This window comes from Callithrix jacchus, chromosome 13, assembly GCF_049354715.1.
Source record: "Callithrix jacchus isolate 240 chromosome 13, calJac240_pri, whole genome shotgun sequence".
In the NCBI taxonomy this organism is placed as follows: domain Eukaryota; kingdom Metazoa; phylum Chordata; class Mammalia; order Primates; family Cebidae; genus Callithrix; species Callithrix jacchus.
Genome location: NC_133514.1, coordinates 87,317,610 through 87,337,249, shown reverse-complemented (window position 1 = coordinate 87,337,249; position 19,640 = coordinate 87,317,610). Strand labels below are relative to the sequence as shown.

General features: G+C 34.4%; 1 protein-coding gene across 1 annotated transcript; it reads left to right on the top strand.

Annotated features, from left to right (window-relative positions):
- The first annotated feature begins 1,544 nt into the window (after positions 1-1,544).
- On the top strand, positions 1,545-2,368 carry LOC144579101 (keratin, type II cytoskeletal 8-like). Its single transcript, XM_078348313.1, has 2 exons — positions 1,545-2,114; positions 2,159-2,368. Exons 1-2 carry the CDS (start codon positions 1,545-1,547, stop codon positions 2,366-2,368), a joined length of 780 nt encoding a protein of 259 aa, XP_078204439.1.
- Positions 2,369-19,640: the final 17,272 nt, after the last annotated feature.

The following is a 19,640-nucleotide window of genomic DNA, read 5'->3' as shown; positions in this document are numbered from 1 at the left end:
TGACTTTTTTAATTGGAGTTAGCTATTCTCTACATCTGAATCTAATTATAATTTACATACTCATGTTTTCCTAATTCCTGTTTCTATCCTAGATATCCTGCTGCTTATCTGAGTTTCTAGAAAGAATTCTCAATTGATTACTTTCTACATATTCCTGTTTCCTAATGCATTAATTTTGGGTTTGCCAATAAGAAAACTTTCAGAGTTGGAATATTGCTGATCATTTCTGTTTGCCATTTTTTGGTAACCAAATCATTTTGACTTCTAGGATAAGCAATCATTTATGCTTTTCTGCCCACATTTGATCCAAGTGCTGTAAAATGTGCCCCACAGTCATGCACATACCCTTGACCTTTGGGTTTTGGTGGTTTGAGACCATTTCATTGATATTTTCAATATCAATGAAAATTTTGGACGTTAATTCTTCACATTTTAAAAATTTCATGTTGATTCTCTCACTTTTTCCTCTTTTTAAATCTTTATTTCTGTTATTAACATTTTTTCTATTAGTGTATTCTTGTTATATGTTCAAAACAAAATAGTGAACATCTTAATCTATGTATATCTAATGATGTAATTTACATCTGACAGTTAAATCTTCCTTAATACTTCTGGTGAATGCGCTTTTGAATTAGGAGGAGGAAAACTTTATCTAATTATAATAGTTTACATATGCATATGCTATCAGATTTAATAATGTTGCCCTAGAAAGATGAACAAAGCCACATATGTTTTAAGTGGATCATAAATCTTTTTGATTAAGTTACTGTCCTAAGTCATTTACTATAAAGAAATTATAGTCATTAAACTTATAAACTTTAGCTTAGCTCATTTCTCAAGCAGATATTTCTGTGTTTAAGATTAAACATTGACCCAAAAGCAGCTTCTCCACTCCTTCATGAATCTCTGCCTGGTTCAGCCCACCTGCCTCCACTCCTGCCTCTACCATGTCCATCAGAATGACTCAGAAGTCCTGCAAGGTGTCCACCTCTGGTTCCCGGGCCTTAAGCAGCCACCTCTACACAAGTGGGCCTGGTACCCCATCAGTTCCTTGAGCTTCTCCCGAGTGGGCAGCAGTAGCTTCCAGAGTGGCATGGGCAGAAGCTATGGAGGGCCAGTGGTATGGACCATTATGCTATCATGGTCAACCAGAGCCTGCTGTACCTAGAAGTAGACCCCAACCTCCAGGCCACATGCATCCAGGAGAAAGAGCAGATCAAGACCCTCAACAACAAGTTTGCCTCGTTCATCGACAAGGTGTGATTCCTAGAGCAGCAGAACAAGATGCTGGAGACCAAGTGGAGCCTCCTGCAGCAGCAGAAGATTGCTCAGAGCAACATGGCCAACATGTTCCAGAGCTACATCAACAACTTTAGGTGTCAGCTGGAGTCTCTGGGCCAGGAGAAGCTGAAGCTGGAGGCAGAGCTTGGCACAATGCAGAGGCTGGTGGAGGACTTTAAGAACAAGTAGGAGGATGAGATCAGAAAGCCTACAGAGATGGAGAATGAATTTGTCCTCAACAAGAAGGATGTGATGAAGCTGACATGAACAAGGTAGAACTGGAGTCACGCCTGGAAGGGCTGACTGATGAGATCAACTTCCTCAGGCAGCTGTATGAAGAGGAGATCTGGGAGCTGCAGTCCCAGATCTCAGACACATTTGTGGTGCTGTCCATGGACAACAGCCACTCCCTGGACACGAACAGCATCATCATAGAGGTCAAGGCACAGTATGAGGAGATTGTCAACTGCAGCCAGGCTGAGGCTGAGAGCGTGTATCAGACTAAGTACAAGGAGCTGCAGATGCTGGCTGGGAAGCACAGGGATGACCTACATTGTACAAAGATGGAGATCTCAAAGATGAACCAGAACATCAGCCAACTCCAGGCTGAGACTGAGGACCTCAAAGGCCAGAGGGCTTCCCTGGAGGCCACCATTGCAGATGGCCAGCAGCACAGGGAGCTGGCCATTAAGGATGCCAACACCAAGCTGTTCAAGCTGGAAGCTGCCCTGCAGCTGACCAAGGAGGACATGGCACAGCAGCTGCATGCGTACCAGGAACTGATGAATGTCAAGCTGGTTCCGGACATTGAGATAGCCTCCTACAGGAAAGCTGCTGGAGGGTGAGGAGAGCTAGCCCTCCAGCAGCTTTTTTGTAGGAGGCTGAGATGCAGAACATGAGTATCCATATGAAGACCACCAGTGGCTATGCCAGTAGGCTGAGCCTGGCCTATGGGGGCCTCACAAGCAGCCTGGGCTCCAGCTTTGGCTCTGGTGTGGGCTGCAGCCCCACCAGGGCTATGATTGTGAAGACTGAGACCTGCAATGGGATGCTGGTGCCTGAGTCCTCTGATGTTCTGCCCAAGTGAACAACCACAGTAACCCCCCGCCAGCCTACTCCTCCTGCGGCTGCCCCAGAGCCCATGAGAAAGGGTGCTGTGCCGGGTAGCACAGGAAACAAGAGACCAACCTGAGGCTCAGCTGTTGCCCTCAGCCATGCTTAGGGGAGTTCACTGCCTGGGGTACCAATCTTGCCCATACCTGCAGCTACAAAACAATTCAATTTTTTTTTTTCAAAATAAAACCTCAGCTAGCTTTGAAAAAAAAAAAACCAAGTAACATGGCTTACAATGAAGACATTGATTGAAAATTTAGAGAAAATAAGCACAAATTAGATGCCCGTGGACTCTTGGCAATTGTTTTTTCTCTTTGGCTTTACTAGCATACCTTATTGCTATGAACTCATTTACACTGAAGATAATTTTAATATGGATTAAGATTAAGGAAAGTATAATACCTTCTGTGATACATAAACACTCAGGTTCAGATGAATGAACAAAATAACTAGAGTGAGAGAATACTGTATCACATGCCTTGATAAAACTTAGCCCTATACATTTCCTAAGGGTAAAGAAAGGTAGCTGCTTTCAACAAAGCAGTGACAATTAGAGGTAACTTGACTTTAGCATTGAAATGTTTCACTGAAGAAAATCTAATAAATATGAGAACAATGAAAGTTAACTTCTCCAGGAAAATAAAGGTGGACTATTTTGTGTGAATTAAGACTCGCTAGCAGTGTCTTCTATTTGAAGGGTATATTAGGATTGAAAGTACATTCACACAGATTTTCCCCCATGTAATTGATGCGAAAACCAAGGGAAAGGTGTAACGCATATATTTTTATCTACGTTATTCAGATTTGCAGCCCAAGGCTCCAAGGATCAGAGATATAAGTGATTTGGCATTAGGAAGTGACGAGTGAAACTGGAGAATTCAACCAACCCGGGCTTTCAGACTAAAGGACAGTGCCATGCCTCCCTATACTGCACAGTCAACTGAAGGAGTCAGCCTGCCCATACAAAGTGCTGTCATTTGAAGGGGAGAGAGTCAACTCATTCTCTATTGCACTGAAAAGTAGAATGAGGACCAGTGGGAGGAAATTACAGGGAAGCTGATTTTGCCTCAATTTGAGGAAGAACTTTCCAACAATTAGAGCTGTCTAACCAAGAAACGATCTGCCTTGTCAAATAAATGAGCAAGCTGGTGCTGAAAGCATTTCAGTCTAAGCCTATAGACCACTTCTCAGGAATACTAGAGGGAAGATGACTTGAGAGACACATTTAACATCTAAGACTTATCCAACCTAAAGATTGTGTTGATGGTATAGGATGACATGTGAAGAAGATGATCTATACACTTGGACTTCAAAATATTCAGGTCATATCTAAGCAATCCTGATGTGCTATGAAACGATGCAATTGACACACAACTCTGATATTTCTTGCAGAAACTCCTTTTAGCTAGATTTCGAGTTCAATTGGTACATCCAGACTGGCTGAATGTGATGGGTTAGAGATCTACCTTCTAATATGTTTAAGATCTATTGTCTCTTATTGATGCTCCTGAAAACACGACTATTTCTGGACTCATTAGGTGAGAATATTTCCTCTATTGAAATACCACCTCAAACTATGTTTTGCATTTCTTTTAAAGGCTTGAGTGTTCTCATGAGACATACCAAAATAATTAGTTGAGAGGTGGGGAGGCAGGTAGGGAAAAATTAGGAATTGTTTTAATCTGGAGTGGAATCAAACTTAAGAATTTCAGTCAGACACAGTTGCTTGTGCCTGTAATCCCAGCACTTTGGGAGGCCAAGGTGGGTGGATCACCTGAGGTTAGGAGTTCAAGCCCAGCCTGGGCAACATGGAGAACCCCTGTCTCTACTAAAAAAAAAAATATCTATATCTATAGATATACATGTATATATCTATATCTATATCTATATCTATATCTATATCTATATCTATATCTATATCTATATCTATCTATATCTATATCTATATCTATATCTATATCTATATCTATATCTATATCTATATCTATATCTATATCTATGGCTACAGCTACTCAGGAGCCGGAAGCAGGATAATCTTCAGGAGGCACAGGTTGCAGCAAGTGGAGATTGCAACACTGCAACCTCTGCCTACCTGGCAACAGATCCAGGCTGTGTCTCAAAAAAAAAAAAAAAAGAACTTGACATGGAATTAGACAGTGCTAAGAGGGAATCAAGGTTGCCATCTACCCACATGTGCTTTTCTCACTTCTTTTGTACTGCTGTGAAGCACAAACATTTCCTAATTTGTGCCATTGGCACAAATTAGTTTTCCAAAGAAAATTTTAAGTCTTCAAGAAAATTGTATTTCATTTCTGAGGGTCAAATGTTTGAAGCTTTTCATAGGAGACCCCACCAAGGCATTTAAGCACTTGCAGAGTCAACTAAACTGCCCTTAGATTTTATCCTGGACCCAAGAACAGGGCAAGGTCATAATATACTCAGAGACTCAATGCAGCACAAACAACTTTAGATCATAGCTAGGAGCTCATTCTCCATCTCATTTTTCTTCATATTTTGAGGAAAGAAAGTCACATTTATGTTTGACTTTTGTCTAAGTACAAAGACACTATATAGCAATAGTGAAACAATATTTTCCTTATATTGTTTCTAATGCCCACAAGCATCTTTCCAAGTAGATATGGCAATCCTCATATTTTATTTATTTATTTAACACTAAGCTTTTATTAGTTACAAAAGATCAGGTCCAAACTAGAAATAAAAATAACTTTTCTATTACTTCAAATGATAGGAGCTCCACTTAATAACATGTTTTTAAAGGGAGCGAAACTGTATGTTGGAAAGGTTGCAGCTGAGCACCACAGGGGCTTGAAGTCAGCCAGTGTCACTCATTCCCTCTCCATCTCTCAGCTTTTCATTCTCTGTGCCCAATTAGTGCTCTTACCCTCTTATTAGACAATGATTTTCAACATTTTAACTTCAATACCAGTCACTTGTCATGTTTTAAAATAACATTTTAAACATCAGAAAATATTAATTTTAATGTAAATTTTCAGTTTAAGAACTGTGTCAGCTTCTGTGTGTCTGCTGTTTTCATTAGCAAAAACAATATTTATTTTTATTCTCAAAGTAGTTTTTGCTGAGTATTACATTTTAACTTTTATTCACTCTTAATTTTTTTCATTTTTAATGTAGAGAGGTTGCTTTTAAATTTAATTTCTGATAAATTATGCTTTTGATGCTATTCACTATGGAATTCTTGTTATTTTATTTGCCAGTTGTGTCCTATTAGTACATAAAACTACAACTGATACTTGTACATTGACCTGTATCTTATGATGTAACTAGAATTATGTATTAATTTCACTTATTATTTAGTAATAAGATCTTTGGTACAGTGTTTAGGATTTTGTCCACTGACAATTGTGTAAATGGTGTTAGTTTTATGTTTTTTCAATTGTTAAGGCTTTTATTTGTTTTAAAAATTATTCTTGCTTTATTTCACTCAATAGATTGATTGGATGCTGAATAGACCTGGTGAGTATGAGAATCCTTGACTTGTGTCCTAACTTAACAATAAAGAAATGCTTCATTATTAAAAATGATGTTAAGCTGCCAGCTTTTCACAGATATCTTTTATCAGATTCATGAAGTCCTCTCTATTCCAAGATTGCTGAGATGTTGCTACATTTTATCACATAGTTTTTCTGCATCTATTTATATTTCTATATACATTTTATTTATTCTGTAAATAGATCAAATATATTGATTGCTTTTTAAAAAATTTTTAAACCAATCTTACATTCCTAGGATCACCCCCCAACACTTGGTATTTATTGCTGAATTTAATTTGCTAATATTTTGCTGAGAATTATGTGTATATTCTCATGAAGAATATTCATTTATAATTTTTTTTTTTAGTATTTTTCACTCTCTTTTCAAGGTATTACTTATATCATAAAATGGGAAATATTTTCTATCTCTTCTGAAAACATTCTTATAAGAACGGTATTGTTGTCTGGGTGCAGTGGCTCATGTCTGTAATCCTAGTACTTTGGGAGGCCAAGACAGGAGGATCACTTGAGGTCAGGAATTCGAGACCAGCCTGGCCAACATAGCAAACCCCGTCTCTACTAAAAATACAAAAATTAGCCAAGCATGGTGGTGTATGACTATAACCCAAGCTACAAAGGAGACTGAGGCAGGAGAATTGCTTGAATCTGGAAGGTAGAGGTTTCAGTGAGCCAAGATTGCACCATTGCACTCCAGCCTAGGTGACAGAACAAGACCTTGTCTCAAAAAAAAAAAAAAAAAAAAAAAAAAGAATGGTATTGTTTTGTATTAAAAGTTTGGTAGAATTTGCCAACAAAATAAGGAATCTAGAATTGTCTTTAATTTTTGAGAATATAACTTTTTCATGAGTATAGGGCTATTCATATTTTATGCTTTTTTGTCAGTTTAGGTTAGTTGAAGGAATGCATTAATTTCATCTAAGTTGACCAAATGTCATAAAATGGTTCATATAATAATCTCACAGGATTTTCCTTTAAGATCTATAGAGATATGTTATCTTGTACTCTAATATTTATCAGTATTATTAGGTGCTTGTCAATCATATACATCTTGTCAAACTATCAACTTTTGGATTTTTGAATGATTTTCTTTTCTATTTCACTAACTTTCACACATATTTATTTCTCCCTGTTGCTTGCTTTGTCTTTAATTTGCTCATCTTTTTTTCTGTCATCTCAAGATATAGACAAATACAGTTAATTCCAGAGTTGTCTTTTTCCCTAATGTTAGCATTTTGCTATAAACTTCTCTGTAAGTACTGCTTTAGCATGATCCTACGAAGTTGAATATTTTGTGAGATTTTATCATTTACTTTAAAATACTTTCAAACTTTCACTCTTATTTCTTCTTTGGCAGAGGTTATTTAGAAATCTATTTTTTTTAATTTCCAATATATGAAGCTTTTATTCATATAATTTTTGGTTTCTACGTTAACGACATTGTTTTTAGGGAATCAACTGAGTAATATAACAATCCCTTGAAAGTTTTTGAGCGTTCTATATTCCAGAATATGGTCTTTTTCAGTTAATGTTACATGTCCTTTATTTATTTATTTATTTTTTTTGAGACAGGGTCTTTCTCAGTACCCTAGGCTGGAGGACAGTGGGGTGATCTCAGGTCACTGCCACCTCCACTCCTGGGTTCAAGCGATTCTCCCACCTCAACCTCCCAAATAGCTAGAAATATAGTTGCATGCCACCATGCCTGGCTAAGTTTTGTATTTTTAGTAGAGATGGGGTTTCACCATGTTGGCCAGGCTAGTCTTGTACTCCTGACCTCAAGTGATCTGCCAGCTTCGGCACCCCAAAAAGCTGGGATTACAGGGGGTGAGCCACTGTGCCCGGCCATTATGTGTTCTTAAAAAGAAGCTGTATTCTACACTAAGATGTGCCATTCTATAAATGTAAAAAGTTCTATCAAAGGAGTTGTGAGTGTTGTTCACATCATCATCAACTACAGAATTTTTTGGTCTAGATATTAAATAAGTAAGAGTCATGTCCCAGTCTGTGATTATAGATATGTCTATTTTCTCTTTTATTTCTGTTTTGCCTTATGTATTTTTAATCCCTGTTGTTAGGCATATCACTTTCTATAACTGTTATGTGTGTTTGATGAAATGATCCTTCTAACATTTGAAAATAACCCTTTTGCTTTTTGTTCACATACTTGCTCATATCTTGCTATTAGAAATATAAACATTCTACTTTCTTATGCTTCTGTTTGCATAGAGTATAACTTCTATGTTTTTACTGAACAAACAGCCTTTGTTCAGTTAATTCTTTTTCAGTATATATTAACATTTTTATTCAAATGTAATATACATATACAAAAGTATTATAATACTTCAAACCGAAAAATACCATACATAGCCCCCAAATCAATGCAAAAACAGTACTAGCACCCCCATAAGGGCCCTGTGAATTTGGTTCACATGATTATTTGTCTCAGAGTAATGAATATCCTGACTTCTAATAGCATAAAAGACAGGTTTTTCCCTATGTTTTCTTGTTTCACATAAAATGAATCATGCTATTCATACTAGTTGTATTATTTGTATGGTCTATGTATGTGTGGTTTGTTAAGCATAATTTGTGAGATTAATCCATAAAGTCCTTTGTAGCTGTATACATTTATTCTAATTTCTAGATATTGTTACATTATAAAAATATGCCCAAATTATACTTATCCATTCTGCTGTTATTTTGTTGAAGGGTATTTGGTAGTTTTAGTTGCTGCTGTTGTTTTTGTTATTGTACACAGTGGTTCTGTGAAAATTACTATACTTATCTTTTAATGAATAGATGTCCATGGTTCTATTGGGTATATACAAAAATGTTGAATTGTGGTACCATAGAAAATGCATATACTTAGTAGATGTTGTCAAAGAGTTTTCCAAAGTTAAACCCACTTATTCTTCTACCAGTTCTGGCTATTCCATAACTTCACAAATACTGAGTATTGGATTTTTCATTTTAATCATTCTGTTTACATATGACCAGTATTTCATTGTGATTTTAATTTGCATTTTCTTGTAGAATAACGAAATTAAGTTACTTGAGTAACTTTTAATATAATTGTTGGCTATTTGAATGTCCTCTTTTGTGAATAATCTATTTAAGACCTATTCCCCTCATACTTTATTTGGTTGTCTCCTTTTTCTTACTGATTTGTATAATTTTTTCATGTATTTTGAAATCCAAAATTTTGTGGGAGACATGTAAAAATACATCTGCCATTCCATGGCCAACCAATCATAATGTTACCAATTAGCAAAAGTTTTAATTTTAATATAGGAAAATTTTTATTTTCTATGTTAGCAAATTTGTTTCCTTTAAGGAAAATGTATCATAATGATTTTCTCCTATGTGTTCTTCTAGAAGTTTCATGATTTACCTATTATAGTTAAATTTGTAATTTATCTTCAAAAGATTTCTATATGTAAGTAAGAATTAAGGTATGTATTTTTATGTGGTAGCAAATGAAACCAATACTGTGCAATAAAAAGCCAATACTATGTATTTAAATTAGTATAGTTTTATAATACGTCTTAATCTGTTGGTATTTAATTTATCCACTTCCATTCTTCTTTAAGATTGCTTTGTCTATTCTTGGCTTTTACAATTCCATATGAATTTTAAAAACAGCTTTTTACTTTCTCTGCTAACCTCCCAAAATTTCTAAGTTTAAAATAAATTATTGTATTGAGATTATGTGGAAGTTATAGATCAATTTCCTAAGAACTGTTCAATTTACCATGTTAAATTATCCAATAAATGATCATGATATTCATCTATTTATTGTGCTCTTTGATTTGAACATAATATTGTGCCCTTTTCAGATAAAATATTGCTTTTTTATGTTATAATACAAATAAATTTCATTACATTTATTTTTCTCTTTGTTGCTGATATATAGAATAAATTCATCTTTGTATCTAGTAACCTTGATAAATTCAATAATTAAATTTAATAATTTTCTGTAGATTTTAAATTTTTTATACGCATATTTATTTTGTCTAAAATTATTGACATTTTCTATTTCTTTTTTCAATAATTATGATATTTTGGTTGTTTTTCTTGTTTTATTTACCTAGTTAGAAACTCTTAAAGTACTGAATAAAAGGGAAGATTTTCACTTATGTTTCATTCCTAATCTTAGAGGAAAGCTATGAAAAGTTTATCATTACAGATGTCTCTCTATGACAGGAATAAGCTTCACATATCAACATTAGCCTTGAACATAAATGGCCTAAATGCTCCACTTAAAAAAATATAGACTAAGAAACTAGATAAAAAAGAAAACTCAAGCTTCTGCTGCCTGCAAGAAATTGTGCAGGCTCACAGTAAAGAAGTGGAAGAAGATATAATAAACAAATTAAAAACAAAAGTGAGCTGCATTGGCCATTTTCAGATCAGGTCAAAACATATTCATCTGATATCAAACATTTAGATTCATAAAACAAATACTGCTAGACATAAGAAAAGTGATTAGTAGTACTACAGTAATCATGGAGGAGTTCAATGCCCCACTGTCAACACTAAACAGGCCATTAAGTTCAGATATTCAGCAAAGGCACTCTAAACTTAAAATAGTTTCTAGACCAAATTGACCTAATAGACATTTTTAGAACATTCTACCCAATACCTACAGAATATCCTTTTTTTTTTCGTCTGCACATGGGACACTCTCCAACATGAACTATATGCTTGGTCATAAAGCAACTCTTGATACATTTTTTAAAAATAAAGTCATATCAAGAATCTTCTTGGACCACAGTAGAATAAAACTAGAAGGCAATACCCAGAGGAGCACTCATAACTAAAAAAGTACATGGAAAGTATATAACTTACTCCTGAATGACTTTTGTGTAAAAAGAAAAAAAATATATATATATTTTTTGAGATGAAGTTTCGCTCTTGTCACTCAGGTTTGAGTGCAATGGTGTGATCTCAGCTCACCGCAACCTCCACCTCGTGGGTTCAAGCAATTCTCTTGCCTCAGCCTCCCGAGTAGCTGGGATTACAGGCACGTGCCACCATGCCCAGCTAGTTTTTTGTATTTTTAGTAGAGATGGGGTTTCACCATGTTGACCAGGATGGTCTCGATCTCTTGACCTTGTGATCCACCCACCTCGGCCTCCCAAAGTGCTGGGATTACAGGCGTGAGCCACCACGCCCGGCCAAAGCAAAAATTTTAAGGCATAAATAAACATGAAAATTTTTTAAATGAATGAAAATAAAGATAGAACATACCAAAAACTCTGGGATACAGCAAGTTTTACTGAGGAATGTTCATAGTGTTAAATGCCTACATCAAAAAGATAAAAAAAAAAACTTGCATTCACAACGTAAAATCACACCACAAGAAACAAGAAATGAATAACTTTTCAAACCTAAATATGGCAGAATAGATGAAATAGCAAAGATTGGAGAAGAACTAAATTATCTTGAGGCCAAAAAATCTATACAAAGGCTCAAAACCCCACAATTTTGTTTTTGAAAGGTTAAGTAAGATTGAGAGACTGCTAGCTAGTTTCAACAAGAAAAAAAGAAGATTCAAACAGGCATAATCAGAAAAGAAAAAAGTGACATTACAACTGATATTATGAAATACAAAAGATCATTTGAGATTACTGTGAACATTTCTGTGTATACAAACTAGAAAATTCAGAAGAAGTGGATAAATTCCTGAAACTTACAACTTCCCACGATTGAATCAGGAAGAAATAGAAACACTAAACAAACCATTAATGTGTAATGAAATTGAATCAGTAATGAAAAACCTTTTAATGAAAATAAGCCCATGACAAGACTGAGTCACAGCTGTATATTACTAGATATACAAAGGAGAACTGGTTCCAATCTTGCTGAAACTATTTTTTAAAAATTGAGGAGAAGAGATTTCCCCCTAACTCATTTTATGAAACCATTATCATCAGGATACCAAAATCAGGCAAGGACATAACAATGAAACTTTACAAGCCAATATTCCTGATGAACACAGATGCAAAAATATTCAAAAGAATACTAGCAAACCAAATTCAACAGCATATCATGAAGATAATTCATTGTAACCAGGTAGATTTTATTCCAGGGACACAAGGATGGTTGAATTTTTGCAAATCAATAAATGTGAGTCATCACAAAAACAGAATTAAGAGTAAAGGTTACATAATAGTTTCAATAGACACAGAAAAATCATTTGATAAAATCTAACATCCCTTCATGGTAAAAACCTTTTACAAACTATGCGTTGAAGGAACATACCTCAAAGTAAGAGCCATCTATGACAAATTAACAGCCAAGATCATATGGAATGGGGAAAAGCTGAAAGCACTCCCCTTGATAACTGAAACAAGACAATGATATCCACTTTCACTACTCCTATTCAACATAGTATTAAAAGTCTTAACCAGAGCAGTCATGCAAGATAAATAAATAAGGGACATCCAAATTGGGAAAGAGGATGTAAAATTATCTCTGTTTGCTGATGACATAATCTTATACCTAGAAAACCCTAAAGACTCTTCCAATAGACTGCTAGACTTGATAAACAATTTCAGTAAAGTTTTAGGGAAAAATAATCAGTGTATAAAAATAGCTAACATTTCTATACACCAAATAATATTCAAGCTGAGAACCAAATTAAGAACTCAGTCCTCTTTACAACAGCCATAAAAAGATTAAAACAGCCAGGAATACATTTAACCAATGAGATAAAAGCTCTCTACAAGAAGAGCTACAAAACATTGGTGAAAGAAATAGATGATACAAAAATAAAAGAAAATCTCATGCTCATATATTGGAAGTATTAATATCATCAAAATGACTATACTGCCCAGAGCAACCTAGAGATTTAACAAAATGTCTATAAAATTACCTATGTCATTATTCTTTACAGAATTAGAATAAACAATTTCAAATTCCAAATTTCCTGAATATTCCAAAATTTAGGCTCTTCAAAAAAGAGCCTGAATCTTGAAATTAATTCTAAGCAAAAAGAAGAGAGGTAAAGGCATAACATTACCTAACTGCAAATTATGCTACAAAGCTATAGTAACTAAAATGGCATAGTACCAGTACAAAAATAGACACATAAATCAATAGTGAACCTAGAAATAAAGCCACATACCTATAACCAACTGATTTTGACAAATTTGGAAAAAATAAACAATGAGGAAAGGGCACCATATTCAGTAAATTGTGCTGGGGGAATTGACTAGCTATATACAATAATGTGGAAGAGTGAATCTGGACCTCTATCTTTTACCACACATGAAAATCAACTCAAGATGGGTTAATTACTTAAGGATAAGACCTGAGACTATTAAAGTCCTAGAAAAAAACCTAGAAAAAACTTTTCTGGACATTGGCCTAAGCTAAGAATTTATAACTAAGACCCCAAAACAAATGCAACTGAAATAAAACTAGGCAAATGGAGCTTAATTAAACTACAAAGCTTCTGCACAGTGATAGAATCAATGGAGTAGACTGATAGCCTATAGAATAAGAGAAAATATTTGCAAATTATGCCTCTGACAAAGAATATTCAGAATCTACAGTGAATGCAAATAACTCAACAAGGAAAAAAAATCCTTTTAAAAAGTGCGCAAAGGACATGAACAGGTACTTCTCAAAAGAAGAGACACAAGGGGCCAAAAAACATAAAAAATGCTCAACATCACTAATCATCATAGAAATGCAAATGAAAACCAAATGAGATATTATGTTATGCCAGTCAGAATAGGTATTAAAAAGTCAAAAATTAACTAAGGTTCATGTTGATGCAGACAAAAGGGAACCCTTGACACTCTGGGTGGGTATATAAATTATTACAACCTCTGTGGAAAACAATATGGAGATTCTCAAGAAACTTAAGATAGAATTACTATTTTACCCAGCAGTCCCACTACTGGGTATCTATCCAAAAGAAAATAAATCATTATATTAAAAAGTTACCTGCACTTGCATGTTTATTACAACACTTAGCACTGTAGAAAAGTCATGGAATCAACTTAAGTGGTTATCAACAACTAATTCAATCAGGAAAATGTGAGAGATATATATAATGGAATACTATGCAGACATGAAAAAAAGTATGCAGCAACATGAATGGTACTGGTGCATAGCCATTACCCTATCATACTCACTATCATTATTACTCATTATTATCCTGAATAAAATTACTCAGAAACAGAAAATCAAATACCACATATTCTCACTTATAACTAGGAGCTGAATAATAGGTACACACAGAAATAAAGCTGGAAATAATAGGCACTGGGGACTCCATAAGTAGAGAGGATGGAAAGGAGGGTGAGAGTTAAAATGATTATCTATTGGATACAATGTTCACCATTTGGGTGATAAGTATAGTTGAGGCCCAAGCCTCACCTTTATGTAATATATTCTTGTAACAAAACTAAATATGTACCCTCCTGAATCTAAAATTAAAAAATATATATGTCTCTAGATTTTATAAATATTTTTTATCAGTTAATTAAATTTCCAAACTTTTTAGTTTGCTGAATTTTTTTGTTATGAATAGGTATTTAGCTAAATTATTTTTAATGATTCTATAGACTCATATTTTTTATTAATGTGTGACTTATTTTAACTTTTGAATGCTAAAATATCCAAATATTTTTTGAAAAAACCTGAAATGATGATGATGTAATATCTACTTAATATTATTCTGAATTTGTATTTTTAAATATTATCTTTAGGATTTTAAATATATGATTATGTTAGAATATTTTGTTATTTTTCTTTTAGTTATCTTGTCTGGTTTTGGTATCTAGGATATGTTTGTTTTATAGAAAGAACTGGGATGTGTTTCCCTTTCCTCTGGTAAGTGTTATGTAGTAGGAGTATTATTTTTGTCTAAAACGTTTGAAAAAATTCACCATTAAAGTTATCTCAACCTGAGATCTTTGAAAGTTTTACATAATGATTTTACTTTCTTTGATACTTCTTTATTTTTAAAAATGTATTTCATTGAAATTTAATATTCAACTTGGAAATACAAGTAAAGTCATATGTAAATATCTGCATATTTTAAAATATAATAAAAACATTTAACATGAGATCTACTCTCTTAATAAAATATTGCTAAACATAGGCATGGTGTTGTTCAGTAGATCTCTAGAACTTATTCATGTTGTGTGACTGAAACGTCATGCACATAAACAGCAGCTCCCCATTCTTCCCTCCCCCAGCCCTGATGACTACCTTTTCACTCTCTGCTTCTATGAACTTAATTTTGACACTTTATATAAGTGAACTTACCAGCATCCATCTTTCTGCAACTGATTTTGCTTACCATATTTTCCCAATTTATCCATTTATTGCATATGACAGGATTTCCTCTTTTGTAAAGCTAATATTTTATTGTGTGTATATATCATATTTTCTTTATTCATTCATCTAACATGATATATTTTACTAATATCTTGTCTGTTGCGGATAATCCTGTAATGAATGTGGGTGTATTACTATCTCTTTCAGACTGAATCTAATTTAAATTATTTTGTATGTGTCTGTGTGTGTGTGTATATATATATATTTAGAAGCGCAACTGCTGAATCATATGGTGTTTCTATTTTTAAGTTTTTGAGAAACCTTTATGGTGTTTTCCACAGTGGTTGCACTAATTTACATTCTCATCAGTGATTTTAGTTTCATGGATAGATATTGAGTTATTAATTTTTTTTTGTATTTCCTCTCTAAGTGATTAACTCATTGAGAAAACTGTTGATTTAATTCAAACAAATTTATTGACATAAAGTTGTTCATGGTAACCTCTTATATTTAATGTGTATATTGTTACATTTTTTATTCTCTCTCTCTCTATATATAGAATACACACCATTTGAACCTTAACATTATATATATATGTGTGTGTGTATATATATTTGCACACAAATATATGTTTATTAATAATTGGTATTGTTATTAATGTTCAGATATATGCATAAAATGTGGGAGTTCAAATAATATACAGTTGGTATATTTTATATATATATATAAAGACATATATATTTTCTTGATCAGTCTTGAAGTTTTTTTTCTTCATCAGTCTTGATAGTGGTTTTTAATCATTTCAAAAAACCAACATTCAGCTCTTTTTGATTGTTACTAATTTTCAGATAGTTGGGAAATTTCTTTGACATTGATTTGAAGCTTAATTCTGGTATAGTCAGATATTCTCTAAGTGATTTAAATCTTTTAACAATTTTTAAGACTTTCTGATGGTACAGCAAGTGGTTGATTGTGATACATATTTCATGCATGTGTGAAAAGAAAGTAGGCTGTTTTTGTTATGTGGTCTTTTTTACATGTCTGTAAGACCAACTGTATTAATTTTGTTTTTTTTCCAAGTCTTTTTTTATCCTTTTTTTTTTTTTTTTTTTTTTGAGACGGAGTTTCGCTTTTGTTGCCCAGGCTGGAGTGCAAAGGCACATTCTCGGTTCATTGCAGCTTCCACCTCCTGGGTTCAAGCGATTCTCCTGTCTCAGCCTCCCAAGTAGCTGGGATTACAGGCATGTGCCACCACGTCCGGCTAATTTTTTTCTGTATTTTTAGTAGAGATGGGGTTTCACCATGTTGGCCAGATGGTCTCAATCTCTTGACCTCGTGACCCACCCACCTAAGCCTCCCAAAGTACTGGGATTACAGGCGTGAACCACCGCGCCCAGGCTTTTTTTAAAAATCATTTAGAATTTATGTTATCCCATAGGATTGTCCATTTGTTTGTTTACTCTCTCAATTTTAGGTATATGCACTTTAAGTCCACTTAATGAGTTGCCACAGATATAAAATATCCACATCTTCTTACAGCATTGATTGTATGGGTACTAAGACATGTCCCTCTCTACTTATAGTAACACTTCTTGTATTAAAACCCACTTTGATATTAGTTGTTAATATTTGAATGTTATGTATTTCCTCAATATTTGAATGTTATGTATTTCCTCAACATTTCACACCTAATTTTTCTGTCATATTTAAAGTTTAATTTTTGTAAACAGCAGTTTTAAAATTCATATTTTGATTTAAATATTCAATTGATTTATACAAACGTAATCACTGATATAGTTGGCTTTATATCTACCATTTAACATATGTTTTAAATTTGATTTTTAAGTATTTTTTCTTCTTTTTGGTCTTTTTTTTAGATTATTTTTGGATTGAATTTTGGTGTTGGTTTGTTAACCTACATTATGTTGACTAATACACAGTTGATTATTTCCTCATGCAGTTTGCAAATTTATTTGATATATTATTTTGCCTTAATAGAGATTTGTGACCATGTTTATACTAGATTATGGCAACAGTGCTGCAGAGAGATTTTTGGTTAGTTTCTACTGGAAACTCCAGGGTCTTCAACAATTTTTGTTTTGTTTTATTTTTTGGTGCCAGTTATAACATTAATATGTCAGTTTTGGAATGCCTTCATAATAAGTGTAGAGATTTATGCTTGGAGATTTCTTGCCTTGTGGGAGATATTTTTTTTCCGATCTAGAGCTCTAGACAGAGACTTTATGCTTTCTTATTGCCTTGCCTTAGATGGTTATTTTTCTTTTTTGGGGGGGGTGAGGAAGGCAGGAAGGGAGGGAAGAAGGACGGTAGGGAGGAAGGAAGTGATGAAGGAAGAAAAGAAGGAAGGGAGGAAGTGGGGAGGGAGGGAAGAAGGACGGTAGGGAGGGAGGAAGGAAGGAAGGAAGGAAGGAAGGAAGGGAGGAAGCGGGGGGCGGGGAGGGAGGGAGGGAAGGGAAGGAAGGAAATCAAGCAATGAGATGGTTATTTTTCTAGTGTAATTAGTTTCTCTAATCTTCTTTTCTTCAAAGGGGCACTGCTTCCAGGATCTCAACTTATGCAGATGTTTTGGGGACAGCGCTTTACCATCCCTGGTCCAAAACTTCATCTTCTGTTTTACTGTGCATATTAAATTATAGGTTCCCATTTTTAAGGTCTGCTTTGGCGTTAATTTTCCTATTTCTGGCACTTGATAATTTTAAGTCTTTTTTTCAAATAGTTATTTTTATTTATTTTTTTTCTTGCATCTAACTTTTTATTTTTTATTTTTTTATTGCATTTTAGGTTTTGGGGTACGTTTGAAGGACATGCAAGATTGTTGCTTGGGTACACACATGGCAGTGTGATTTGCTGCCTTCCTCCCCATCACCTATATCTGGCATTTCCCCCCATGCTCTCTCTCTCAACTCTTTTAAGCTCAATTGTGTATGTGTATTATTGTTTGTTTCCTCTCTATGTGTTTGTAATGAGAGTGGGTCTGTGTTAAATTAGTCTGCCATTTGTTGGGACACAGTTCCATTTTATGTAATGCTTATCCCTAGGACATAAGTAGTAATAAGCTTAACTTTCAGTCAAGAAGACTGTTGTTTTAGAGATGTTCATTGGCTCAATCGAGACTTCCCAGCTTGTAGGTGCACAGAATATGAATTTGATTCTATTCTGGGCTGTCTTTAAAACCCCTCTCTTTTGAAAGAACAAGAGTGTTCACTTTCTGATGAGCACTTTTTACTTTGAATGTGTGCTTCAGATTGTCAATTACTTGGATAATAGCCACCTTCCATAGGGTCTTTTCTGAACCACTGCCTTAAGAAACCAGTGATGGTGAATTGTTCTTAATTTTGACTCAACTTTAGTTTCCCTGGACATTGCTATTCATAATAGATTAGGAATTTCCTGTTACTTGTGAAACGATAGTCCCACGTGTCTTGGCTGTCACTGAATGGTTCCCTACTCTGTAAACCCATGGTGTTTTATTTATTTGGGGGTGATATTACTTACTATAATTTTCACTGTTTTATAGGCTTTTGTTTACCCACTCTTCTTATCTCCCAAAGTAGACTAGCAGCTTCCAGGGGGTGAGAACCTGCCTGATTATCATAGTAAGAAAACTTTTGTTGTGTGTGCCTCTAGTGGTAGAAGTGTTTGCTTCAGACTGACGTAGTTGAAACCCACACCAGGAGTTATCCCTAGTTGATGGAAATTATCCCTGCCAAGATTATTCTTCCATTTTAGGAAAATTCACATCCAATAATTAGTTTATATGAGGGTACAAAGGTCCAACTCCCATGCCTCTAATGGGACATCTCTGAAGGGCTATCCTAGAATCAGGAAACCCATGAGATTGGCTGAAGCCCCTATTTTTGTTGCATTCCGGTTCAGCTGGTCCCTCTGCCTAGTCATAATGTTGTCAGTAACAGACCCCAATAATCTTTCTGGTACCCTAAACTCAGTCTTAGAATCTGACTCCCAGAACAACTGACCTAAGATAGTATTGTCTAGATGGGACATTCAATTATATGTTTAACTTGAATTGGAGCCATTTGACTGATACTGGACTGTAAAGGCTCATAGAAAAAAAAATAGATTAATAATCTGTAAATCCAGGTATCCATTCTTCACTGGGAAGACACTTTCACTAAGCTTCCTCCTGTTGCTGCTATGATACTGAGTTACTTGCAACATATTTGTGGTATTAGATGCTTAAAATTATTATTGTAAAAATGTTAACATAAATTATTGATGCACACTCATTTTATCTCATTTATTTTTCAAAATAAATGGTAAGATTCCCTATGTTTGCATTTGGAAAATTCAGCATCAGCTATGCCTGAGGCATAGAACACATAGTTGCATCATTGTTACTCCCTTTTGACAAACAAACATCAACCATTCTGATCC

Excerpts from the sequence above, each read along its gene's own strand:
- LOC144579101 (XM_078348313.1), top strand. The coding sequence starts at position 1,545 with ATGAACAAGGTAGAACTGGAGTCACGCCTGGAAGGGCTGACTGATGAG. Across the intron at positions 2,115-2,158 it reads TAGCCTCCTACAGGAAAGCT|GAGGCTGAGATGCAGAACAT; the intron begins GCTGGAGGGTGA and ends GCTTTTTTGTAG.